The sequence below is a fragment of the Oncorhynchus nerka genome, linkage group LG9b, assembly GCF_034236695.1.
Source record: "Oncorhynchus nerka isolate Pitt River linkage group LG9b, Oner_Uvic_2.0, whole genome shotgun sequence".
Taxonomy (NCBI): domain Eukaryota; kingdom Metazoa; phylum Chordata; class Actinopteri; order Salmoniformes; family Salmonidae; genus Oncorhynchus; species Oncorhynchus nerka.
This window is the reverse complement of record NC_088424.1, coordinates 461,924-488,605: the sequence shown is the minus strand read 5'-3', so window position 1 is coordinate 488,605 and position 26,682 is coordinate 461,924. Positions and strand designations below refer to the sequence as shown.

At 44.4% G+C, this 26,682-nt stretch overlaps 2 protein-coding genes and 1 pseudogene across 5 annotated transcripts; 2 read left to right on the top strand and 1 right to left on the bottom strand.

Annotated features, from left to right (window-relative positions):
* Positions 1-249: 249 nt before the first annotated feature.
* LOC115114237 (E3 ubiquitin-protein ligase MARCHF2-like) lies at positions 250-13,354 on the top strand. 3 transcript variants are annotated; one of them, XM_065013245.1, is made up of 6 exons: positions 250-616; positions 2,286-2,349; positions 3,070-3,249; positions 11,153-11,348; positions 11,449-11,658; positions 12,704-13,354. In XM_065013245.1, the coding sequence occupies exons 2-6, from the start codon at positions 2,297-2,299 to the stop codon at positions 12,857-12,859; spliced, it is 795 nt and encodes a 264-aa protein (XP_064869317.1). In that variant the 5' UTR covers positions 250-616; positions 2,286-2,296; the 3' UTR covers positions 12,860-13,354. The 3 variants fall into 3 exon arrangements, with proteins under 3 accessions (XP_064869317.1, XP_029498176.1, XP_029498177.1); XM_029642316.2 differs by lacking the exon at positions 2,286-2,349 and having other exon boundaries at positions 252-616; positions 2,992-3,249; XM_029642317.2 differs by lacking the exons at positions 250-616; positions 2,286-2,349; positions 3,070-3,249 and adding an exon at positions 9,386-10,940.
* Positions 12,988-26,164, top strand: LOC135565661 (uncharacterized). 2 transcript variants are annotated; one of them, XM_065013244.1, is made up of 3 exons: positions 12,988-13,076; positions 13,393-13,560; positions 13,691-26,164. In XM_065013244.1, the coding sequence occupies exon 3, from the start codon at positions 16,507-16,509 to the stop codon at positions 17,371-17,373; it is 867 nt and encodes a 288-aa protein (XP_064869316.1). In that variant the 5' UTR covers positions 12,988-13,076; positions 13,393-13,560; positions 13,691-16,506; the 3' UTR covers positions 17,374-26,164. The 2 variants fall into 2 exon arrangements, with proteins under 2 accessions (XP_064869316.1, XP_064869315.1); XM_065013243.1 differs by having other exon boundaries at positions 13,393-26,164.
* On the bottom strand, positions 20,859-25,108 carry LOC115114236 (ras-related protein Rab-11A-like; annotated as a pseudogene).
* Positions 26,165-26,682: the final 518 nt, after the last annotated feature.

Sequence of the window (26,682 nt, the reverse complement as noted above, 5' to 3'; positions counted from 1 at the left end):
ACAAACAGAGGGGTTCTACGTTTTGTAGACTTTACCCTTTGCCAGACTTGTAAAAAAAAGTATTGTTTAAAAGGAATACAAGTGCGAATTGAGTTATTGCAGACGCGCACTTCACAGGTAAGGCGTTCCCTAACGGAAATATGTAAATAAATGCTTAGCACGCGCCAATAGGATCTCACTAGCTCGTGCTTGGCTCTGCCCACCTCCTTGTTTGTTATGCCCCACTATGATTTAATTTGCTCACGTTGGAAACGACAGGCGCTGATCTATCTTGGGTTAGCGAGTTATACAAATCTTTGATAGGGACGTCCCAAGGATCCCGAATAGCTTGGACCATAATGATACAGCAGTGCACAGCTGATATATGTTAGCCAGCCAGGCAGTGTAAACATGTTAACAAGCTAGCTGTCACACATTTGTGCAAGTTACACCGTTTCCGTGAGGAGACTGCTACAAACAAGTAAATGATCCGGCCAACAATGGAGCAGATACACGGCTTATCGTTGTTTTTTGTATTCTTCCCGAACCATCGTTTTGGCTAAATGTCAATGTCATCTCATACAGCTAGCTAGCTAAATAGCTAACTAAGGCCAGGGAGAGCTTGCTGGTGACTACGGTACGTTATCCCTTGTTGTTTCGGCTGTTTCAATATATATATATATATATATATATATATATTTAGCTAAGCTAAGTGCTCACCTTCATATATTTCACTGTATTGTATTTCTTTATCTACCTAGCTTGGTTGCTAACTTTTAGTGGAAATGTCGATCACTGAACAGTTAGATAGCTAACGTTAACTAGCTTTCTAGCGTTTAGAGGATGTGAAAACATGAATGTCTTAACTAGCTATCGTTAGCTTTTCACCTGCCTGGCTGTGTCTGTTGGTTATTTATTGATTCATTGGAACCAAGCTTTGTCTATAACTGACTGCCTGTTAAAATTGTATGTTGATGGTACAATGTAACATTGTTACAAGCTCATTCGTAAATAGTATAGCTGTGACGTGAGATGCATGACATAGTAAACCTGCCATCGATTCCCCACCACATACAGTACCAGTCAAAAGTTTGGACAATTCTACTCATTCAAGGATTTTAATGTATTTTTTTACTATATTCTACATATGAAATAACACGCACAGAATCATGTAGTAACCAAAAAAAGTGTTAAATATTTTAGATTCTTCAAAGTAGCCACCCTTTAACTTGATGACGGCTTTGCACACTTGGCATTCTCTCAACCAGCTTCATGAGGAATGCTTTTCCAACAGTCTTGATGGAGTTCCCACATATGCTGAGTACTTGCTGGCTGCTTTTCCATCACTCTGCGGTCCAACTCATCCCAAACAATCTCAATTGGGTTGAGGTTTGTGATTGTGGAGGCCAGGTCATCTGATGCAGTACTCCATCACTATCCTTCTTGGTCATTTACCCCTCACACAACCTGAAAATGTGTTTTGGGTCATTGTCCTGTTGAGAAACAAATTATAGCGCAAACCAGATGGGATGGAGTATTGCTGCGGAATGCTGTGGTTGTCATACTGGTTCACGTAAGTGTGCCTTGAATTCTAATAAATCACAGACAGTGTCACCAGCAAAGCACCCCCACCATCACACCTCCTCCATGCTTCACGGTGGGAACTACACATGCGGAGATCACCCGTTCACCTACTCTGCGTCTCACAAAGACACGGCGGTTGGAGTCAAAAATCTCACATTTGGACTAATCAGACCAATGTCTCATAATGCTCATATTTCTTGGCCCAAGCAAGTCTCTTCTTATTGGTGTCCTTTTTTAGTGGTTTATTTGCAGCAGTTCGATCATGAAGGCCTGATTCACACTGTCTCCTCTGGACAGTTGATGTTGATGTCTGTTACTTGAACTCTGCGACGCATTTATTTGGGTTGAAATCTGAGGTGCAGTTAACTCTAATGAACTTATCCTCTGCAGCAGAGGTACCTGTGGCTCTTCCTTTCATGTGGCGGTCCTCATGAGAGCCAGTTTCATCATAGTGCTTGATGTTTTTTTGCGACTGCACTTAACATTTTCCGGATTGACTGACATTCATGTCTTAAAGTAATGATGGACTGTCGTTTTTCTTTGCATATTTGAGCTGTTCTTGCCATAATATGGACTTGGGCTTTCAACAAATGGGGCTATCTTCTGTATACCACTCCTACCTTGTCACAACACAACTGATTGGCTCAAATGCATTAAGAAGGAAAGAAATTCCACAAATGAACTTTTAACAAGTCACACCTGTTAATTGAAATGCATTCCAGGTGACTACCTCATGAAGCTGGTTGAGAATGCCAAGAGTGTGCAAAGCTGCCATCAAGGCAACGGGTGAGTACTTTGAAGAATATAAAACATACAGTGGGGAGAACAAGTATTTGATACACTGCTGATTTTGCAGGTTTTCTACTTACAAAGCATGTAGAGGGTCTGTAATTTTTTATCATAGGTACACTTCAACTGTGAGAGAAAATCCAGAAAAGCATTGTATGATTTTTAAGTAATTAATTAGCATTTTATTGCATGGCATAAGTATTTGATCACCTACCAACCATTAAGAATTCTGGCTCTCACAGTTGAAGTGTACCTATGATAAAAATTACAGCCCTATACATGCTTTGTAAGTAGGAAAACCTGCAAAATCGGCAGTGTATCAAATACTTGTTCTCCCCACTGTATGTTGATTTGTTTAATACATTTTTTCCGGTTGCTACATGAGTCCATGTGTTGTTTCATAGTGAAGACACCTAAACTATTCTACAATGTAGAAAATAGTAAAAAATAAAGAAACCCTTGAATGAGTAGGTGTCAACTTTTGACTGGTACTGTACTTGTCAAAATGGTCTGATTTAAAGAATGTCCCCGTTAATAGATTAAAATTCTCTTTGTTACATGAAGTTACCAATTCCGGTTTTGACACTGCAAAGAGTTGTAACAATGCTGCGTTCTAACATTGTCACGCTATCCAAACAGTTGCCCAACAGTGGGAGGAGAGGTGTGTGACTGACTCCTTGACTGCTGGCTCCTCTGGCATTTCACCACCACCAACAGAGCCATGACTACATCAGGCTGCTGCCACCTGCCTGGCTCCCTGTGTGACTACTCAGGCAGCGCCGACCTGCCCAAGGTGGTAGAGGAGCCAGATGCTGGCCAGGCCCAGTACGTCGCTAAGGTTACGGCCAAAGATGGTCGCTCACTCTCCACTGTTGTCAAAGCTGTGGGCTCACAGAGGTAAGGTGGTTCCTCGAGAGTTTCTACTCAGGCACATTTCAGTTGAATGCCTTCAGTTGTACTACTGACTAGGTATCCCGCTTTCTGTGTATGTATGGCTTCCTGAGACTGTGTCCCTTTGCTTCTATCTGACATTAACCTAACATAGCAGGCATAAAATAGCAGCATTTTTTTCATTCTTGTCCTTACAATTTAAAAAAAATACACTGTTGGAGGTTCTCTTCTGCACTGTTGAACCAATTCAGTTAATGTGGACGAGGAAGAGGTACGATGGAGTGTCGCCAAAAGCGGAAGTCTCGTCACAGGCTCTTGTAACGGATGTGAAACGGCTAGCTTAGTTAGCGGTACGCACTAAATAGCGTTTCAATCGGTGACGTCACTTGCTCTGAGACCTTGAAGTAGTAGTTCCCCTTGCTCTGCATGGGTCGCGGCTTTTGTGGAGCGATAGGTAACGATGCTTCGTGGGTGACTGTTGTTGATGTGTGCAGAGGGTCCCTGGTTCGCGCCCGGGTATGGGCGAGGGGACGGTCTAAAGTTATATTGTTACAATCTCATTCCATTACCTCGGAAGCCCGGATGCATTTGGTTGTTACCGACCCTGCAGAGGGTGAAATTATATGTACACAATTTCTTCCTTGGAGATTAACAATGGACAAATATACAGTTGAAGTTGGGAGTTTACATCCACCTTAGCCAAATACATTTAAACTCAGTTTTTCACAATTCCTGACATTTAATCCTAGTAAACAATTCCCTGTCTGAGGTCAGTTAGGATCACCACTTTATTTTGAGAATGTGAAATGTCAGAATAATAGTAGAGAATTATTTCAGCTTTTATTTCTTTCATCACATTCCCAGTGGGTCAGAAGTTTACATGCACTCAATTAGTGTTTGGTAGCATTGCCTTTAAATTGTTTACCTTGGGGCAAACGTTTCGGATAGCCGTCCACAAGCTTCCCACAATAAGTTGGGTAAATTTTGGCCCATTCCTCCTAACAGAGCTGGTGTAACTGAGTCAGGCTTGTAGGCCTCCTTGCTCACACGCTTTTTCAGTTCTGCCCATACATTTTCTATAGGATTGAAGTCAGGGCTTTGTGATGGTCACTCCAATACCTTGACTTTGTTGTTGTCCTTAAGCCATTTTGCCACAACTTTGGAAGTATGCTTGGGGTCATTGTCCATTTGGAAGACCCATTTGCGACCAAGCTTTAACTTCCTGACTGATGTCTTGAGATGTTGCTTCGATATATCCACATCATATTCCGTCCCCATGATGCCATCTATTTTGAAGTGCACCAGTCCCTCCTGCACCAAAGCACCCAAACAACATGATGCTGTCACCCCCGTGCTTCACGGTTGGGATGGTGTTCTTTGGCTTGCAAGCCTCCCCCTTTTTCCTCCACACATAACGATGGTCATTATGGCCAAACAGTTCCATTTTTGTTTTTATCAGACCAGTAGACATTTCTCCAAAAAGTACGATCTTTGTCCCCGTGTGCAATTGCAAACCGTGGTCTGGCTTTTTTATGGCGGTTTTGGAGCAGTGGCTTCTTCCTTGCTTAGCGGCCTTTCAGGTTATGTCGATATAGGACTCGTTTTACTGCGGATATAGATACATTTGTACCTATTTCCTCCAGCATCTTCACAAAGTTCTTTGCTGCTGTTCTGGGATTGATTTGCACTTTTCGCACCAAAGTACGTTCATCGATAGGAGACAGAACGTGTCTCCTTCCTGAGTGATATGACGGCTGCGTGGTCCCATGGTGTTTATACTGCGTACTATTGTTTAGACAGATGAACGTGGTATCCTCAGGCGCTTGGGAATTACTCCCAAGGATGAACCAGACTTGTGGAGGTCTACAATTTGTTTCTGTGGTCTTGGCTTATTTCTTTAGATTTTCCCATGATGTCAAGCAAAGAGGCACCAAGTTTGAAGGTAGGCTTTGAAATACATCCACAGCTACACCTCCAATTGACTCAAATTATTTCAATTAGCCTATCAGAAGCTTCTAAAGCCATGACATTTTCTGGAATTTTCCAAGCTGTTTAAAGCTCAGTCAACTTAGTGTATGTAAACTTCTGACCCACTGGAATTGTGATACAGGGAATTATAAGTGAAATAATCTGTCTGTAAACAATTGTTGGAAAAATTACTTGTGTCATGCACAACGTAGATGTCCTAACCGACTTGCAAAAACTATAGTTTGTTAACAAGACATTTGTGGAGTTGTTGAAAAACAAGTTTTAATGACTCCAACCTAAGTGTATGTAAACTTCCGACTTCAACCAGATACATACATACATACACACACACACACAGAGAGAGACAGTACCAGTCGAAAGTTTGGACACCTACTCATACTACGTTGTAGAATGTTAGTGTAGACATCAACGCTATGATATAACGCATATGGAATCATGTAGTAACCAAAAACGTGTTAAACAATTCAAAATATATTTTAGATTCCTCAAAGTATCCACCCTTTGCCTTCATGACAGCTTTTCACACTCTTGGCATTCTCTCAACCAGCTTCACCTGGAATGCTTTTCCAAAAGTCTTGAAGGAGTTCCCACATGCTGATCACTTGTCGGCTGCTTTTCCTTCACTCTGTGGTTTGGAATGAGTTGGACCATCTCAATTGTGTTGAGGTCGGGTGATTGTGGAGGCCAGGTCATCTGATGTAACACTCAATCACTCACCTTCTTGGTCAAATAGCCCTTACACAGCCTGGAGGTGTTTTGGGTCATTGTCCTGTTGAAAACAAATGCTAGTCCCACTAAGCGCAAGCCAGATGGGATGGCGTATCGCTGCAGAATACTGTGGTAGCCATGCTGGTTAAGTGTGCCCTGAATTCTCCATAAATCACTGACCATGTCACCAGCATAACACCCCCACCATCACACCCCCTCCATGATTCATGATGGGAACCACACATGTGGAGATCATTTACATTTACATTTAAGTCATTTAGCAGACGCTCTTATCCAGAGCGACTTACAAATTGGTGCATTCACCTTATGACATCCAGTGGAGCAGCCACTTTACAATAGTGCATCTAAGGGGGGTGAGAAGGATTACTTTATCCTATCCTAGGTATTCCTTAAAGAGGTGGGGTTTCAGGTGTCTCCGGAAGGTGGTGATTGACTCCGCTGTCCTGGCGTCGTGAGGGAGTTTGTTCCACCATTGGGGGGCCAGAGCAGCGAACAGTTTTGACTGGGCTGAGCGGGAACTGTACTTCCTCAGTGGTAGGGAGGCGAGCAGGCCAGAGGTGGATGAACGCAGTGCCCTTGTTTGGGTGTAGGGCCTGATCAGAGCATGGAGGTACTGAGGTGCCGTTCCCCTCACAGCTCCGTAGGCAAGCACCATGGTCTTGTAGCGGATGCGAGCTTCAACTGGAAGCCAGTGGAGAGAGCGGAGGAGCGGGGTGACGTGAGAGAACTTGGGAAGGTTGAACACCAGACGGGCTGCGGCGTTCTGGATGAGTTGTAGGGGTTTAATGGCACAGGCAGGGAGCCCAGCCAACAGCGAGTTGCAGTAATCCAGACGGGAGATGACAAGTGCCTGGATTAGGACCTGCGCCGCTTCCTGTGTGAGGCAGGGTCGTACTCTGCGGATGTTGTAGAGCATGAACCTACAGGAACGGGCCACCGCCTTGATGTTAGTTGAGAACGACAGGGTGTTGTCCAGGATCACGCCAAGGTTCTTAGCGCTCTGGGAGGAGGACACAGTGGAGTTGTCAACCGTGATGGCGAGATCATGGAACGGGCAGTCCTTCCCCGGGAGGAAGAGCAGCTCCGTCTTGCCGAGGTTCAGCTTGAGGTGGTGATCCGTCATCCACACTGATATGTCTGCCAGACATGCAGAGATGCGATCGTCGCCACCTGGTCATCAGAAGGGGAAAGGAGAAGATTAATTGTGTGTCGTCTGCATAGCAATGATAGGAGAGACCATGTGAGGTTATGACAGAGCCAAGTGACTTGGTGTATAGCGAGAATAGGAGAGGGCCTAGAACAGAGCCCTGGGGGACACCAGTGGTGAGAGCACGTGGTGAGGAGACGGATTCTCGCCACGCCACCTGGTAGGAGCGACCTGTCAGGTAGGACGCAATCAAGCGTGGGCCGCGCCGGAGATGCCCAACTCGGAGAGGGTGGAGAGGAGGATCTGATGGTTCACAGTATCGAAGGCAGCCGATAGGTCTAGAAGGATGAGAGCAGAGGAGAGAGAGTTAGCTTTAGCAGTGCGGAGCGCCTCCGTGATGCAGAGAAGAGCAGTCTCAGTTGAATGACTAGTCTTGAAACCTGACTGATTTGGATCAAGAAGGTCATTCTGAGAGAGATAGCGGGAGAGCTGGCCAGGACGGCACGTTCAAGAGTTTTGGAGAGAAAAGAAAGAAGGGATACTGGTCTGTAGTTGTTGACATCGGAGGGATCGAGTGTAGGTTTTTTCAGAAGGGGTGCAACTCTCGCTCTCTTGAAGACGGAAGGGACGTAGCCAGCGGTCAGGGATGAGTTGATGAGCGAGGTGAGGTAAGGGAGAAGGTCTCCGGAAATGGTCTGGAGAAGATAGGAGGGGATAGGGTCAAGCGGGCAGGTTGTTGGGCGGCCGGCCGTCACAAGACGCGAGATTTCATCTGGAGAGAGAGGGGAGAAAGAGGTCAGAGCACAGGGTAGGGCAGTGTGAGCAGAACCAGCGGTGTCGTTTGACTTAGCAAACGAGGATCGGATGTCGTCGACCTTCTTTTCAAAATGGTTGACGAAGTCATCTGCAGAGAGGGAGGAGGGGGGGGGGGGGGAGGGGGAGGATTCAGGAGGGAGGAGAAGGTGGCAAAGAGCTTCCTAGGGTTAGAGGCAGATGCTTGGAATTTAGAGTGGTAGAAAGTGGCTTTAGCAGCAGCGACAGAAGAGGAAAATGTAGAGAGGAGGGAGTGAAAGGATGCCAGGTCCGCAGGGAGGCGAGTTTTCCTCCATTTCCGCTCGGCTGCCCGGAGCCCTGTTCTGTGAGCTCGCAATGAGTCGTTGAGCCACGGAGCGGGAGGGGAGGACCGAGCCGGCCTGGAGGATAGGGGACATAGAGAGTCAAAGGATGCAGAAAGGGAGGAGAGGAGGGTTGAGGAGGCAGAATCAGGAGATAGGTTGGAGAAGGATTGAGCAGAGGGAAGAGATGATAGGATGGAAGAGGAGAGAGTAGCGGGGGAGAGAGAGCGAAGGTTGGGACGGCGCGATACCATCCGAGTAGGGGCAGTGTGGGAAGTGTTGGATGAGAGCGAGAGGGAAAAGGATACAAGGTAGTGGTCGGAGACTTGGAGGGGAGTTGCAATGAGGTTAGTGGAAGAACAGCATCTAGTAAAGATGAGGTCGAGCGTATTGCCTGCCTTGTGAGTAGGGGGGGAAGGTGAGAGGGAGAGGTCAAAAGAGGAGAGGAGTGGAAAGAAGGAGGCAGAGAGGAAAGAGTCAAAGGTAGACGTGGGGAGGTTAAAGTCGCCCAGAACTGTGAGAGGTGAGCCGTCCTCAGGAAAGGAGCTTATCAAGGCATCAAGCTCATTGATGAACTCTCCGAGGGACCTGGAGGGCGATAAATGATAAGGATGTTAAGCTTGAAAGGGCTGGTAACTGTGACAGCATGGAATTCAAAGGAGGCGATAGACAGATGGGTAAGGGGAGAAAGAGAGAATGACCACTTGGGAGAGATGAGGATCCCGGTGCCACCACCCCGCTGACCAGAAGCTCTCGGGGTGTGTGAGAACACGTGGGCGGACGAAGAGAGAGCAGTAGGAGTAGCAGTGTTATCTGTGGTGATCCATGTTTCCGTCAGTGCCAAGAAGTCGAGGGACTGGAGGGAGGCATAGGCTGAGATGAACTCTGCCTTGTTGGCCGCAGATCGGCAGTTCCAGAGGCTACCGGAGACCTGGAACTCCACATGGGTCGTGCGCTGGGACCACCAGATTAGGTGGCCGCGGCCACGCGGTGTGGAGCGTTTGTATGGTCTGTGCAGAGAGGAGAGAACAGGGATAGACAGACACATAGTTGACAGGCTACAGAAGAGGCTACGCTAATGCAAAGGAGATTGGAATGACAAGTGGACTACACGTCTCGAATGTTCAGAAAGTTGAGCTTACGTAGCAAGAATCTTATTGACTAAAATGATTAAAAATGATACAGTACTGCTGAAGTAGGCTAGCTGGCAGTGGCTGCGTTGTTGACTTTGTAGGCTAGCTGGCAGTGGCTGCGATGTTGATTCGGGGGCTAGCTGGCTAGCTAGCAGTGTTGATTACGTTGCGTTAAAAGAACGACAATAGCTGGCTAGGTAACCTAGAAAATCGCTCTAGACTACACAATTATCTACACAATTATCTTTGATACAGAGACGGCTATGTAGCTAGCTACAGAGACGGCTATGTAGCTAGCTATGTAGACGGTGGGCGTTAGCTAGCTGGCTAGCTGCTGGGCAGATACGTTAGGACGATGAAATACGATAATTACACAATTATCTTTGATACAAAGACGGCTATGTAGCTAGCTAAGAAGAAATTGCTAAGATTAGACAAATCAAACCGTTGTACTATAATGAAATGTAATGAAAAGTTATACTACCTGCAGACCGAAGTGCGGATCATCCGTTAACCTACACTGCGTCTCACAAAGACATGGCGTTTGGAACCAAAAATCTCAAATTTGGACTAATCAGACAAATTTCCACCGGTCTAATGTCCATTGCTCGTGTTTCTTGGGCCAAGCAAGTCTATTTTTCTTTTTGGTGTCCTTTTTAGTAGTGGTTTCTTTGCAGTAATTCGACCAATGAAGACCGAATTCACGCAGTCTCCTCTGAACAGTTGATGTTGAGATGTCTGTTACTTGAACACTGTGAAGCATTTATTTGGGCTGCAATTTCTGGGGCTGTTAACTCTAATGAACTTATCCTCTGCAGCAGAGGTAACTTTAGGACTTCCTTTCCTGTAGCAGTCCCCATGAGATCAAGTTTCATCATAGCGCTTGATGGTTTTTGCAGCTGTACTTGAAGAATCTTTCAAATTTCTTCAAATGTTCCTCAAATGTTCCAGATTCATTGACCTTCATGTCTTAAAGTAATGATGGACTGTCATTTCTCTTTGCTTATTTGAGTTGTTCTTGCCATAATATGGATTTTGTCTTTACCAGATAGGGCCATCTTCTGTATCTTCTTGTCACAACACAACTGATTAGCTCAAACACATTAAGAAGGAAAGAAATTCCACAAATGAACTTTTAACAAGTCACACCGGCCATTTGTTAATAAATGCATTCCAGGTGTCTACCTCATGAAGCTGGTTGAGAGAATTTCAAGTGTGCAAAGCTGTCATCAAAGCAAGGGGTGGCTACTTTGAAGAATCTCACATATTAAAAATATTTTTATTTGTTTAACACCTTTTTTGGTTCCTAAATGATTCCATAGTTATTTTGTTATGTTTTTCTGCAATGTAGAAAGTAGTAAAATTAAAGAAAAACCCTTGAATGAGTAGGTGTCAACTTTTGACTGGTTATATATGGCCTAATTCTCAATATACTAAGTAATCTCATATTTAGTATATCTGATAAATGAATTTTGTATATTGATTTAAATGTCTCCTGTTTTTTATGTACATTATAAACTGGGTGGTTCGAGCCCTGAATACCATGGCTGTCATCCAATCAGTTTATCAGACCGTATACCATGGGTATGACAAAACATTTATTTTTACAGATCTAATTATGTTGGTAACCAGCTTGTAATAGCAATAAGGCACCTCGGGGGGGGGTTGTGATATATGGTCAATATTGGCCATATATCACATGTACCACACCTCCTCGGGCCTTATTTCGTAAGTATGTAATGTTTTTTGAAATGAGTGGTCACTAAGCACTTTTTTTTTCTCCCTTATTTGTCCAGTAATGAAGGCATGTGTCGTATCTGCCACGAGGGGGCCGGTGGTGAGACGCTGCTCTCCCCTTGTGACTGCACAGGGACCCTGGGTAAGGTGCACAAGAGCTGCCTGGAGAAGTGGCTGTCGTCCTCCAACACCAGTTACTGTGAGCTCTGCCACACAGAGTTCACTGTTGAACGGCAACCCCAGCCCCTCACACAGGTACAACATTGGCACTGTGTGTGTGTGTGTCCTCAAACACCATAATAATTGACGGGAAAAAGACTGTAATAATAGTGGTCCTTTCCTTGCATCCTCCCAGTGGTTGCGGGACCCGGGGCCTCGCAGTGAGAAGCGCACGCTGCTGTGCGACATGGCCTGCTTCCTGCTCATCACGCCACTGGCAGCCATCTCAGGCTGGCTGTGTCTGAGGGGAGCCCAGGACCACCTGACCCTCAACAGCCGGTTGGGGGCCGTGGGACTCATTGCCCTCACCATCGCCCTCTTCACCATCTACATCCTCTGGACACTGGTAACTAGGCCCCACACACAGACCAGATACACATGACATTTTAGTCATTTGTCAGGTGCTCCTATCCAGAGTGACTTACAGTTAGTGCATTCATCTTGAGATAGATAGGTGGGACAACCACATCACAGGCATAGCTAGGTTGAGGAAAAATGTCATTTCTACAGTGCAAGTGCTGGTAAAGTGTTCTTTTTTTGGTATTTATATATTTTTTTGGGGGGGGAGGGGTGAGGAGGAGGATTATTTAAGATACTGTTTGTGGAAGATGGGCAGGGACTCTGTCCTAGTTTCAGGGAGCAGAGCTTGGACTGGGCTGAGTGGGAGCTGTCCTCCTGTAAGAGTGGGAGACCTAAGGTGGCAGGACGGCATGCTTGGGTTGGGGTGTAGGATTTGAGCGTAGTCTGAAGGTAGGGACGAGCAGTTCCTCTTGCTGTTCCGTAGGTAAGTACCATGGTCACACACACACACCTCATGGATTACTTTACACCACCTTTGTTAATTGACAGCATTTTTTTGCAGTATAAATGTGTGCTTTACAATAGCTATTAGTACATTTTGTAAGATGAATAATATATTTTTTTTTTCTTGTCTGGAATTCTGTACCCTTTCCATTTTATATTCAGGGGAGACAAGTAATGAGCCAACATAAATATTTTTTGTCTGCAACAATCTTTTGTCTCTTCTCTGGAAAGACTATTGTACTCTGAAAAAATACTTAGTTACAATAGTTACAAAATCAGCAACTGACACGGAACCATTTTGTAGACCAAATACAAATGTCATACAATATGTTTCACGTTGTGTTGTGAGCAGAGTTGGGGTCAATTCCATTTTAATTCCAGTCAATTCAGGAAGTACACTGAAATTCCAAGTATCTTCAATGCTTTTCAATTAGGAAGAATTGGACATGGGTTTGCTCTCTGAATTGAAAGGGAATTGATACCTGGTTGTGCGTGCCTGCAATGGCAACCATATATTCAGAGATTCTGCTCTGTGCAGGTCATATCAAATGTCTAGTTTCATTGACGTCTGTCTTCGTGCCCCTCAGGTATCGTTCCGCTATCACTGTCAGTTATACTCCGAGTGGAGGAGGACCAATCAGAAAGTGCGCCTGCTAATGCCCGACATAAAAGGAGCGCACTCCACTCAACATTCCGTGCCGACAAAGTCAACCAAGAAAATGACTGACGAGACCATCGTATGAGCACCGAGCGACGTGTTCTCGCAAATAAAGTGTTACATAACTCGAACTTCTGCGCTCTTAAGGACCATTCTGGGGGATTATTTTTCCATATTCACTTTTGAAGCACTTGAGCCCATTTAAGCACTATAACCATTTTGATTTTGGGATATTTTGGACTCGTAGAAGGACGTGCCACTGATGTCATCGCCGGATTATGAACACTGGACTGGAACATAAGGTGACAGCCAATAGCGGGATACTGATGCAGCATGTTAATACAGTAACATACCACCCCACCCCATCACAATGTATTTAGCTTTTTTTGGACAACTGCCATCCAATAGACTTGTGAATTAGAAGTTGGGAGGAGAGAGTGGGCTTTGGTGTCAGTCAATGTATGCAAAAGTATTTGATGTAATTTTAGTCTTCCTGTTGGACTCCTTTTGAGTAAGCTGGGTCATTGTGGAATAAAATGTAAGGGACTTTGTCACCGTACAATGGCTTGCATGTGTAAAATGTCATGTGTTCTGAAACTCTTTGTGCTACTTACACAGGAGTATTGGATCTGTAACAATCTAGCTCCCGTGTGGCGCAGCGGTCTAAGGCACTACGAGTGCAAGAGGCTTCCCTGGTTCAAATTCAGGCTGTATCACTTCCGGCTGTGATTGGGAGTTCCATAGGGCGGGGAACAATTGGCCCAGCGTCGTCCAGGTTTGACCGGGGTAGGCTGTCATTGTAAATAAGAATTTGTTCTTTAACTGACTTGCCTAGTTAAATGTAAAAAAAAGATATTTTTCTGCACCACTCCATACCACCATCTAGTGGATATTTATGGGATTACTCTCCTTGCAGGTCCAGAAGGAGTAAAAAGTAAACAGGTACCATGAAAGAGATCCACTCAACTACTTGTATTATAAAATGTAATTTCATGGCATTAATATGTGAGTGAACAAGCTATAAAAAAACAAAAAAACAAAATATATTACACAAAATGAAGAAAGTCTGCACGCACAACACTTTGAGATGACAGAAAGGGAGGAACGGTGATGGTCGTCAATGGGTTACAGGTTCTGGCAGCACTGCAGTTTGTTCCCTTTCTGGTCTGTGGTGGGTGGAACACTTATGTCCACCACATTGTTTCCAGGGGACTCGTCATGGGCAGACCGCTCGGCGATCTGCTTCTGCGATGCGATAGATTTCTGCGGAGAGTAGACTAGACTGTTGTGGTGCATCTCAGTACTTCAAAGAGGATTTCTTTCCTATTCTCTAGTCTACTTAATCTGCACGTGTCTAAGTACAAAAATTGGGAAATGTCAAATCAATTTGCTTTGCTCTTGTACTGTACCTGTAAGGATGTTCTTGAAAGCTTCTTCTACATTTGTTGAATCCAAGGCTGAAGTTTCAATAAAGGATAGTGTTCTTCTCTGCAGTGTTAAAGAAAAGGCAAAGTGAGTCACACATCAAGAAATTGTTCCAGGACAGAATCCTTCTGTATTACACATTGAGTCCCAATATTATACTCTCCTCCCTTCCCTTGTGATGACCACTGATATACAAGTTCCAGATAGGTGAAAGCAACTATATGGTGTTGCTCTCATTTCACTTTCATCCTATCCATCTCTTCAGTGGTCATTTAGGACCACAAAATATAAAGAGGAGACTCTTCCAAGATTGTACCAATAAGCCCTTGTACCCCTGAGCCTGGTCCTAGATGCCATGGTCCTACAAGCCATGACAATGGCCATAGGAGTTGACAAGACCGCACAATTAGATCTGTGGCCAGGCTATGTTTCCTCTGCCAAAATATGCAAGTACCTGCAAAAGCCCGGGCCCGATCTCGGTGAGCTATAGGGTATGCAGGTTTATGTTCCACACTTCAACCCAGCACTAAAACACCTGATTCAACTAATCAAGGACTTGAGCAGTTGATTGATTTGAATCACCTTTTACCTCTCTGAGACTATAATTTAAGACCACTATATTATACATAAAATGGCGCCGGAGAAGAAAGCAGACGTTTTACGTGCCCCCAACGATTGTATTTTAAAAAACATTTTTTACTTATCTTGTACAAGATGTTGCCGCTACCATCTCTTATGACCAAAAATAACTTTTGGACATCAGGACTGCGATTACTCACCACGGACTGGCAGAATCTTTTTTATTTTTCCTTTATCGAGTCTGATGAGCTTGATGCGAACGTTATACTGCTTTCTCGGGAACAGGCCCAGATCCCCATGATTTCCATTAAGAGGAGGCAGAGAAAAAGGGGCTGGAGGGCGGGTTGCCTTCTGAGAATTTGTAGATGATCAAATAAACCCACACTTCCTTCCATTCTGCTAGCAAACATGTAATCTTTGGACAATAAATTAGATGACCTACGCGGAACATTAAACTACTAACGGGACATTCAAAACAATATCTTAAGCTTCACTGAGTCGTGGCTGAACGACAACACTATCAACATACAGCTGGCTGGTTATACGCTGCACCGGCAGGATAGAACAGCGGCGTCTGTTAAGACTAGGGGTGGTGGGCTATGTATTTTTGTAAATAACAGCTGGTGCACGATATCTAAGGAAGTCTCAAGCTATTGCTCGCCTGATGTAGAGTATCTCATGATAAGCTGTAGACCACACTATCTACCTAGAGAGTTCTAATCTGTATTTTTCGTAGCTGTTTACATACCACCACAGACTGAGGCTGGCACTAAAACAGCATAGAATGAGCTGTATTCCGTCATAAGCAAACAAGAAAACGCTCACGCAGAGGCGGTGCTCCACGTAGCCGGGGACTTTAATGCAAACTTCTATCAGCATGTTAAACGTGCAACTAGAGGAAAAAAAACTCTGCACCACCTGTACTCCACACACAGAGACACATACAAAGCTTTCCCTCGCCCTCCATTTGGCAAATCTGACCATAATTATATCCTCCTAATTCCTGTTTACAAGCAAAAATTAAAGCAGGACGAACCAGTGACTAGATCCAATAAAGTGGTCAGATGAAGCCGATGCTAAGCTACAGGATTGTTTTTCTAGCACACACTGGAAAATGTTCCAGGATTCCTCCGATGGCATTGACGAGTACACCACATCAGTCATTGGCTTTATCAATAAGCGCATTGATGACGTCCACTGTGACCATGCATACATACCCCAACCAGAAGCCATGGATTACAGGCAACATCCGCACCGAGCTAAAGGCTAGAGCTGCCGCTTTCAAGGAGCGGGACTCGCAACCTGGAAGTTTATAAGAAATCCCACTATGCCCGGCGACAAACCATCCAACAGGCAAAGCCTCAATACACGAGCCTACCAGACAAGCTAAACTACTTCTATGCTCGCTTAGAGGCAAATAACACTGAAACATGCATAAGAGCACCAGCTGTTCTGAAAGACTGTGTAATCACGCTCTCCGCAGCCGATGTAAGACCTTTTAAACAGGTCAACATTCACAATTCCGCAGGGCCAGATGGATTACCAGGACGTGTACTGAGAGCATGCGCTGACCAACTGGCAAGTGTCTTCACTGACATTTTCAACCTCTCCCTGTCGGAGTCTGTAATGCCAACATGTTTTAAGCAGACCACCATCGTGCCTGTGCCCAAGAACACTAAGGTAGACTGCCTAAATGACTACTGACCCGTAGCACTCACGTCTGTAGCCATGAAGTGCTCTTACAGGCTGGCTCACATCAACACAATTATCCCAGGAACCCTAGACCCACTCCAATTTGCCAACCGCCCCAATAGATCCACAGATGATGCAATCACTATTGCACTACACACTGCCCTTTCCCACCTGGACAAAAGGAACACCTTTGTGAGAATGCTATTCATTAACTACAGCTCTACATTAGTGCCCTCAAAGCTCATCAATAAGCTAAGGACGCTGGGACTAAACACCTCCCTCTGTAACTGGATCCTGGACTTCCTGACGGGCCTCCCCCAGGTGGTAAGGGTAGGTAACTACACATCCGCCACGCTGATCCTCAACACTGGGCCCCTCGGGTGCGTGCTCAGTCTCCTCCTGTACTCCCTGTTCACTCACAACTGCACAACCAGGCATGACTCCAACACCATTAAGTTTGCAGATGACACAACAGTGGTAGACCTGATCAACGATGAGACCGCCTATAGGGAGAAGGTCAGAGACCTGGCCGTGTGGTGCCAGGATAACAACCTCTCCCTCAACGTGATCAAGACAAAGGAGATGATTGTGTACTACAGGAAAAGGAGGACCAAGCACGCCCCCATTCTCATCGACGGGGCTGCAGTGGAGCAGATTGAGAGCTTCAAGTTCCTTGGTGTCCACATCACCAGCAAACTAACATGGTACAAGCACACCAAGACAGTCGTGAAGAGGGCACGACAAAACCTATTCTCCCCCAGAGGACTGAAAAGATTTGGCATGGGTCCTCAGATCCTCAAAAGGTTCTACAGCTGCACCATCGAGAGCATCCTGACTGGTTGCATCACTGCCTGGTATGGCAACTGCTCGGCCTCTGAAATTGTCAGACTCCAGCCACCCTAGTCATAGACTGTTCTCTCTCGCTACCGCATGGCAATCAGTACCGGAGCGCAAAGTCTAGGTCCAAGAGGTTTCTAAACAGCTTCTACCCCCCCATGCCATAAGACTCCTGAACACCACCACTCCCCAGGTGCTCTCATTTTTTTTACTTCTGTAACCGTAAAAGCCTTGGTTTCATGCATGTTAACATTAGAAGCCTACTCCCTAAGTTTGTTTTACTCACTGCTTTAGCACACTCAGCCAACCCGGATGTTTTAGCCGTTTCTGAATCCTGGCTTAGGAAAACCACCAAAAACCCTGAAACCTCCATCCCTAACTATAACATTTTCCGCCAAGATAGAACTGCCAAAGGGGGCGGTAAGCTTGCAGAGTTCTGTCTTACCATCCAGGTCTGTACCCAAACAATTCGAGCTTCTACTTCTAAAAATGCACCTTTCCAGAAACAAGTCTCTCACTGTTGCCACTAGCTATAGACCACCCTCTGCCCCCAACTGTGCCCTCGACACCATATGTGAATTGATTGCCCCCCATCTATCTTCTGAGCTCGTGCTACTAGGTGACCTAAACTGGGACATGCTTAACACCTCGGCCATCCTACAATCTAAGCTTAATGCCCTCAATCTCACACAAATTATCAATGAATCTAACAGGTACATCCCCAAATCCGTAAACACGTGCACCCTCATAGATATCATCCTAACTAACTCGCCCTCAAAGTACACCTCTGCTGTTTTCAATCTAGATCTCAGCGATCACTGCCTTATTGCCTGCGTCCGTAATGGGTCTGCGACCAAACGACCACCCCTCGTCACTGTCAAACGCTCCCTAAAACACTTCTGCAAACAGGCCTTTCTAATCGACCTGGCCGGGGTATCCTGGAATGACATTGACCTCATCCCGTCAGTAGAGGATGCCTGGTTATTCTTTAATAAAAAGTGCCTTCCTCACCATCTTAAATAAGCATGCCCCGTTCATAAAAATTAGAACTAGGAATAGATATAGCCCTTGGTTCACTCCAGACCTGTCTGCCCTTGACCAGCACAAAAACATCCTGTGGCGTTCTGCATTAGCATCGAATAGCCCCAGTGATATGCAACTTTTCAGGGAAGTTAGCTTTCTTAACTGCCTGTGTATATTAAGGCTAGCTTTTTCAAACATAAATTTGCATCCTGTAGTACAAACTCAATGTTCTGGGACACTGTAAAGTCCATGGAGAATAAGAGCACCTCCTCCCAGCTGCCCACTGCTCTGAGGCTAGGAAACACTGTTACTGTAATTTAATTGTACCAATGTGTTTTCATTAATTGAATTCCCTTAATCTATTTCATGAGAATTTGTAAGATTCTTGTTTGCATAAAATAGACGGAGACCAGTCTTATCAATAATAGGTAACAGAATTTATTCTCGGAGCGCGCTGCCACTTTACCACGAGCAACAGTTTATATACAATAACATGACGTCATTTCATTGCTTAACAGAATCCCCTCCTCTCGACCGGGACAAAGTGAGGTTAATAGTTCATTCTAATTTACTAACACACTTACAGGTCACACAACATAACTGAATTAACTTTTGACCCCCCCAACATTATCGATCACCACTTAGCTGACAGTTCTAATTAACAGAAAACCTAGGAATGCACTCACTTCCTTATCTAAAAACCCCAGAGCTTAGTTTTGTCGGTTCAACCATAGGTTAACTACCTTATCTGTTTACTTAATCCACAACCCATTCGTTTCTGCCTAGTTGGAATGGTGTTCATTAACTTTAATTACTCCTTGTCCGTGTCACACAATCCCTTCTTATGAACTCATTGTTAATCAGATATAATAAAACAGAGTATAAGTTTACTTAGTTACAGTTCCATTTAAAATGATTTGTTCAGTCATTTAATCATAATTTTCCCAACACACTGTTACCATCGATAAATCCACTATAATTGAGAATTTCAATCAGCATTTCTCTACGGCTGGCCATGCTTTCCACCTGGCTACCCCTACCCCGGTCAACTGCCCAGCACCCTCCAGAGCAACCCGCCAAAGCCCCCACCATTTCTCCTTCACCCAAATCCAGATAGCTGATGTTCTGAAAGAGCTGCAAAATCTGGACCCCTACAAATCAGCCAGGCTAGACAATCTGGCCCCTCTTTGGACACTGTTAACTAACCTCCAGACGAGCTTTAATGCCATACAACTCTCCTTCCGTGGCCTCCAACTGCTCTTAAATGTAAGCTAAACTAAATGCATGCTATTCAATCGATCACTGCCCGCACCTCCCGGCCCGTCCAGCATCACTACTCTGGACGGCTCTGACTTAGAATACATGGACAACTACAAATACCTAGGTGTCTGGTTAGACTGTAAACTCTCCTTCCAGACTCACATTAAGCATCTCCAATCCAAAATTAAATCTAGAATCCGCTTCCTATATCGCAACAAAGCATCCTTCACTCATGCTGCCAAACATACCCTCGTAAAACTGACCATCCTACCGATCCTCGACTTCGGCGATGTCATCTATAAAATAGCCTCCAACACTCTACTCAACAAATTGGATGCAGTCTATCACAGTGCCATCCGTTTTGTCACCAAAGCTCCATACACTACCCACCACTGCGACCTGTACGCTCTCGTTGGTTGGCCCTCGCTTCATACTCATCGCCAAACCCACTGGCTACAGGTTATCTACAAGTCTCTGCTAGGTAAAGCCCCGCCTTATCTCAGCTCACTGGTCACCATAGCAGCACCCACTCGTAGCATGCGCTCCAGCAGGTACAGTGCCTTGCGAAAGTATTCGGCCCCCTTGAACTTTGCGACCTTTTGCCACATTTCAGGCTTCAAACATAAAGATATAAAACTGTATTTTTGTGAAGAATCAACAAGTGGGACACAATCATGAAGTGGAACGACATTTATTGGATATTTCAAACTTTTTTAACAAATCAAAAACTGAAAAATTTATTTATCTTGATCCTTTGCACCCCAGTATCTCTACTTGCACATTCATCTTCTGCACATCTACCATTCCAGTGTTTAATTGCTATATTGTAATTACTTCGCCACCATGGCTTATTTATTGCCTAAACTCCCTAATCTTATATATATAGACTTTTCTTTCTTTTTTTTCTACTGTATTTGTTGACTGTTTTGTTTATTCCATGTGTAACTATGTGTTGTTGTATGTGTCGAATTGCTATGCTTTATCTTGGCCAGGTCGCAGTTGCAAATGAGAACTTGTTCTCAACTAGCCTACCTGGCTAAATAAAATAAATAAAATAACCTAATCAAATGGCTATCCAGACTATTTGCAATGCCCCCTCTCGTACACCCCTACTACTTTCTGTTGATATCATCTATGCATAGTCACTTTTAATAACTCTACCTTCATGTACATATTACCTCAACTAACCAGTGCCCCTGCACATTGACTCTGTACCGGTACCCCCCTGTATATGGCCTCGCTATTGTTATTTTGCTGCTGCTCTTTAATTACTTGTTACTTTTATTTCTTATTCTTTTCCATGTTTTTTTTTAAACTGCATTGTTTGTTAGGGGTTCGTAAGTAAGCATTTCACTGTAAAGTCTATACCTGTTGTATTCGGCACATGTGACTTATAACATTTGATTTTGATTACTCTTTTCTGCGATCCTTGCTGACAATCATTTCATTTTCAAGAGGCTTCAACAGGCCGTTTTGAGGGATCCCACACGACTTACGCGGAAGTGATGGCTCTGTAACGTTCCTGTCCAGCCGTGTCCCATATCTGGGCCTTATCTTCTGGCCCATATCTTCCCATCCACCTGGATGCTGCGGGTGGCAAACTCCACTCCGATGGTGCTCTTACTCTCAAGGTTGAACTCATTCCGTGTGAACCGAGAGAGCAAATTGCTCTTTCCGATGCCCGAGTCCCCAATTAACACAACTGTTGATAAAGAAAAAGAGAGAGATATGGAGAGAATGAGAACACACTGGCTGAAATGTATTTAGCCTAAAGTCAGATGAGGTAGCGTAGTCAACAGGTATTTTGCAGATGTACTAGTATCCAGGATCCTGGCCTAGAACTTGGATGTTTGCATTCTTCACCATATGTAACACGGTCCTCCCACCTACGTCCGTGTTACATAATGCAGGTTTTCCTTTTCAATCCTTCACTCCCATTGACAATATTGAATAAGTGGAAGGCTGAAATCGACCTATTTTGAAGTGGCATGTGTCTGTATATTTCTGTCAATGTTTCTATGCGATTATGGGTCTTTTGGTTAATCGGTTGCCCTTAACATTTAACATTTACATTTAAGTCATTGGTGCGTTCACCTTAAGACATCCAGTGGAACAGCCACTTTACAATAGTGCATCTAAATCTTTTAAGGGGGGAGGGGGGAGAAGGATTACTTTATCCTATCCTAGGTATTCCTGAAAGAGGTGGGGTTTCAGGTGTCTCCGGAAGGTGGTGATTGACTCCGCTGTCCTTAATTAACCAAGGAGACATAATAGTTGATGCACAGTTGGAGTGATATCCAACTTGTACACAGTGGGACCCCATGATCACTGCTGAGAAGCACTGAGCTCTGATACAATAAGAGGCTGACAGAAACAGCCTATTAAATTTAGCTGAGATATCAGGAGTAGGCCTGGCATTCAGAATGGGGCTGTCGAGGTAGAGTCCTTTTTTGTTTTCTCTCAGTACAGGAAATCAAGGGGAACTACGGCCCTGTGGCATCACACTGCTGCTGCAGGAAGCTGATAACATGCTCCATCAAACCTGAATTGACAGTTGTGGGACACTTTTTGGTTTTCTGTTTTCAGCAGGTTTTCTAAATTATGGCGAGGGAGGAAGAGCAGAACTCTTCATTCTCAGATGTCTAGTCCACAGGGGATACTCTGTGTCACATCATAAATAGACCTCTATATGGGGTGTCAGTGGCAAACTGCAGGGTCATTCGATATCATTTCAGCAAGTCATGTCACCACCATCTCAGATTGTTCTTAAATTGTTTCTGTAGTTAGAAACGGATAAGATTAGCTTTCCTGAAACATTATTTTGTTGAAATATAATTTGATATTTGAGAAATTAAGCTAATTGATTCCACCAAAATTGGACATTTTAATTTAAAGGATTCATATCTTCAATAAATATATTACCTGTAACGGCTTTCTAATGGTGAAGGAGAGTCGGACCAAACTGCAGCGTGTCTATTGTGATTCATCTTTAATAAACAAACGTAACACACAACAAAACACTAACACTACAAACCGAAAACAGCCTATACAAGTGTCTACTAACCTCTAACCAGGACATCAAGACACACAGGACAATCACCCACAATACAACCAAAGAATATGGCTGCCTAAATATGGTTCCCAATCAGAGACAACGGTAAACACCTGCCTCTGATTGAGAACCACTTCAGACAGCCATAGACTCTCCTAGAACACCCCACTAAGCTACAATCCCACTATACACACATTCCAAAATCCCAAGACAAAACACACCACAATACAAAAACTCTATGCCACACCCTGGCCTGACCCAATACATGAAGAAAACACAAAATACTTAGACCAGGGCGTGACAGTACCTAACATCTGATTTTGACCATAATTCTCTGTAACAATGATTAAGACATGAGGAATCCCAAAAAATGATCAATAGCCACCCACAAACCCCCCCACACCAATCCCACCCCAACAACCAGTGATTTAAAAAATCTGTTGTGTCATAAACGCTCACATGATACACTACATGGCCAAAAGTATGTGGACACCTGCTTTTCGAACATCTCATTCCAAAATCATGGGCATTAATATGGAGTTGGTCCCCCTTTGCTGCTATAACAGCCTCTACTCTTCTGGGAAGGTTTTCCACTAGATGTTGGAACATTGCTGTGGGGATTTGCTTCCATTCAGCCACGAGCAGTAGTCGGGCACTGATGTTGGGCGATAAGGCCTGGCTGGCAGTCGGCGTTCCAATTCATCCCTAAGGTGTTTGATGGGGTTGAAATCAGGGCTCTGTGCAGGCCAGTCAAGTTCTTCCACATCGATCTCGGCAAACTATTTCTGTATGGACCTCGCTTTGTGCACGGGGTCATTGTCACGCTGAAACAGGAAAGACCTTCCCAAACAGTTGCCACAAAGCATAGAATTGTCTAGAATGTCGTTGTATGCTGTAGAGAGAAGATTTCCCTTCACTGGAACTAAGGGACCTAGTCCAAACCATGAAAAACAACCCCAGATCATTATTCCTCCTCCACCAAACTTTACAGTTGGCACTATTCATTTATGCAGGTAGCGTTCTCCTGGCATCCGCCAGATTTGTCCGTTGGACTTCCAGATTCATCACTTCAGAGAATGCGTTTCCACTGCTCCAGAGTCCAATGGCGGCGAGCGTTACACCACTCCAGCCGACGCTTGACATTGCGCATGATGATCTTAGGCTTGTGTGTGGCTGCTCGGCCATGGAAACCCATTTCATGAAGTCCCCGACGAACAGTTATTACGCTGATGTTACTTCCAGGGGCAGTTTCAAACTCTGTAGTGAGTGTTGCAACCGAGGACAGACAATTTAACACCCTACGCGCTTCAGCACTCAGTGGTCCTCTTCTGTGAGCTTGTGTGGCCTACCACTTTGTGGCTGAGACGTTGCTGCTTCTAGATGTTTCCACTTCACAATAACAGCACTTACAGTTGACCGGGGCAGCTCTAGTAGGAAATTTCACGTCTGAGTTGTTAGGATGCCACGTTTCTGTGACGGTGCCACATTGAAAGTCACTGAGCTCTTCAGGAAGGCCATTCTACTGCTAATGTTTGTCTATGGAGATTGCATGGCTGTGTGCTCGATTTTGTGCACTTGTCAGCAACGGGTGTGGCTGAAATAGCCTAATCCACTAATTTGAATAGGTGTCCACATACTTTTGTATATATATAGCGTATGTCAAAATATTTCACTGTCAGCTGAACACAATAAATATCCACAGTTACAGTAGGTCTAGGCCTAGATAAATGCAAGATTTGCATATGGGCCTATAGGCTACAATTAACTACAAAATATTTAACTTCATATAGCTCTTTAAACCATAAAAGGGAAAACCGAGTTCTTGTCAGTAACCGATTTACAAATAGTTACTCTTTTATGGGCTTATCAAAGTTGATAAAGTCAGAGGCAACGCAGATAGGGTGTTGCATCTTACTTATAGGTATAACCACGGGCGTTGTTACAATGTTACAATGACAGCATTTATATAGCCATAGTAGCAAACGTTTTCCACCAGAGACTGATACAATGTTTCTTTCAAAACCATTCCTCCAAACTATTGGTTATGATTCGTTCAAAAGGCTGATGTCTGATTTGTCTTTAGAATTAAACAATCACATAATTATTGAAGGTGCTGTCAACGGGGGGCTGCAGTCATCAACATGTACCTTTGAACAAGAAGTCGTATTCATCGTCTCTGTTCCCCATTCTAGACGAGGCCTCTCCAACGCTTCTTTAGGAAAATAATTAGTAAAATATTTTGTCTCTGAATTACCTGTATGTACAGGAGAAAATGACATGAATTTGAAAGACAATGCGCCAATGCTGGCTGTCAAACAGGCTGACCGCAGGAAGAGCGTCTCCCCGAAATCTGCAGAAGGGGAGGAGTCCCTGTTTCTATGCCTTCCACACGGTGCCGCTGCTGTCTGTCATACTAATAGGAAACAAAGCACAACCTATGACTCCTGTGAGCAATTGAAGGTGTGTTGGATGCTCAGTTTGCTTATCACACGTGCTTCATACATATAGTTCATGTCCTAAATTGGCAGTGGACCGTTGTGCTATTGGCTGATCCCTGCTACAGCATTTCTTCACTGTAGCCTATTTGAAGGTCTGCTTATAAACGTAACCTGTCTGCAAGCATTGTCTCATACATAAATTATTATTAATATTAGTCAATAAATGTAGGTGTACTATGAGCATCTGCAATGTATATTCATTTTCAGCAGGTCTTCTAACCAAGTACAGGTTAGAAGGTACAGACCGTCAACTAAAGTGCTACAGCTGTCTCCTGAAAATTAACGAATCTCAATACTAACATCAACTGAAAAAAAATACATATGTATTACTCATTAATAATATTAAAGTATAGTCTCCCTCCTCATGAAGCTTATAGTGGCAATCACAATCAAGAGAAAGTCAGGCTGAGAGGTGAGCTATTGCAGACTGCTATTACAATGTCATTACCACATTCTCTGCCATGGTCATTACAACATACATTGCATATATAGTAAGCGCTGAGCATTATACAAAATATCATGCGTAAACACATACAATGCAATGCCTGCAACACTGACCCAGGAGACTGGGTGATATCGCTCACCGAGGCCGACATTGTCAGGATTTGGCCAGGGTTGTTCCGGTTTTTGGTCACTAGATGCCCCCATTGTGCCTTTTGACCTTTTGTTTTCCCTTGATCCCCATTATTATTTGCACCTGTGCCTCGTTTCCCCTGATTGTATTTAAACCCTTTGTTTTCCTCAGTCCTTTGCTCTGTGTTTGTATGTTAGCACCCAGCCCTATTATTCTGTTAACTCTTGTTGATCCCGGTGGACGCTCTTGTGGAACTCTGTTTTTGTTCTTGTTTATTTATTTTTGAGTATCTTTTGAGGTTTTTTGTGCTATACCTACCACCTTGTGGATTTACCTTTTTTGTCTTGGAGGATTACCTTTGTTCTTGTGGAATTCCTTTTGAGGTTGTGGAGTTACATGTGTTCCTGAAGGACTTCACTTTTTACTACATTAAATACACCGTCTCAAGTACTGCTGTGTCTGCCTCATCTTCTGGGTTCTGCCGACTATTCGTGGCTCAGTTGGTTAAGTGACTGTTTCTCACTCCGGAGACCCGGGTTCGTAACCGGGTCCTGACAGACATCACATGGAGTAAGGTTTTTATTCAGGCCAACATTTGTAAGGCCGCGGGGCAGGACGGCATTCCAGGGCGCGTTCTCAGAGCATGCGTAGAACAGCTGTCAGGCATATTCACTATCCTTTTCAACCTCTCCTTCTCCCACTCTGTAATCGCCACGTCTCAAGCTGACCACCATCATTCCTGTTCCCAAGAACTCTAACGCTACCTGCCACAATGACTACCGCCCTGTAGCACTCACATCTGTGTGATCATGCTCTCCATAGCCGATGTGAATGTTAATTTGTTTTAAGGTCTTACAAGGCTGCAGGGCCAGAAGGATTGCCAAGATGCATCACTCAGAGCATGTGCTGACCAGCTGGAAAGTGTCTTCACTGACATTTTCAACCTCTCCCTGACCCAGTCTGTAATA

What these genes read in the sequence shown, in the direction of transcription:
- LOC115114237 (XM_065013245.1), top strand. Translation starts at nt 2,297, where the DNA reads ATGAAGCTGGTTGAGAATGCCAAGAGTGTGCAAAGCTGCCATCAAGGC. An exon ending in AACCCCAGCCCCTCACACAG is followed by an intron (nt 11,349 to 11,448) that starts GTACAACATTGG and finishes GCATCCTCCCAG; the next exon opens with TGGTTGCGGGACCCGGGGCC. An exon ending in TCTACATCCTCTGGACACTG is followed by an intron (nt 11,659 to 12,703) that starts GTAACTAGGCCC and finishes CGTGCCCCTCAG; the next exon opens with GTATCGTTCCGCTATCACTG.
- LOC135565661 (XM_065013244.1), top strand. Translation starts at nt 16,507, where the DNA reads ATGAAGTGCTCTTACAGGCTGGCTCACATCAACACAATTATCCCAGGA.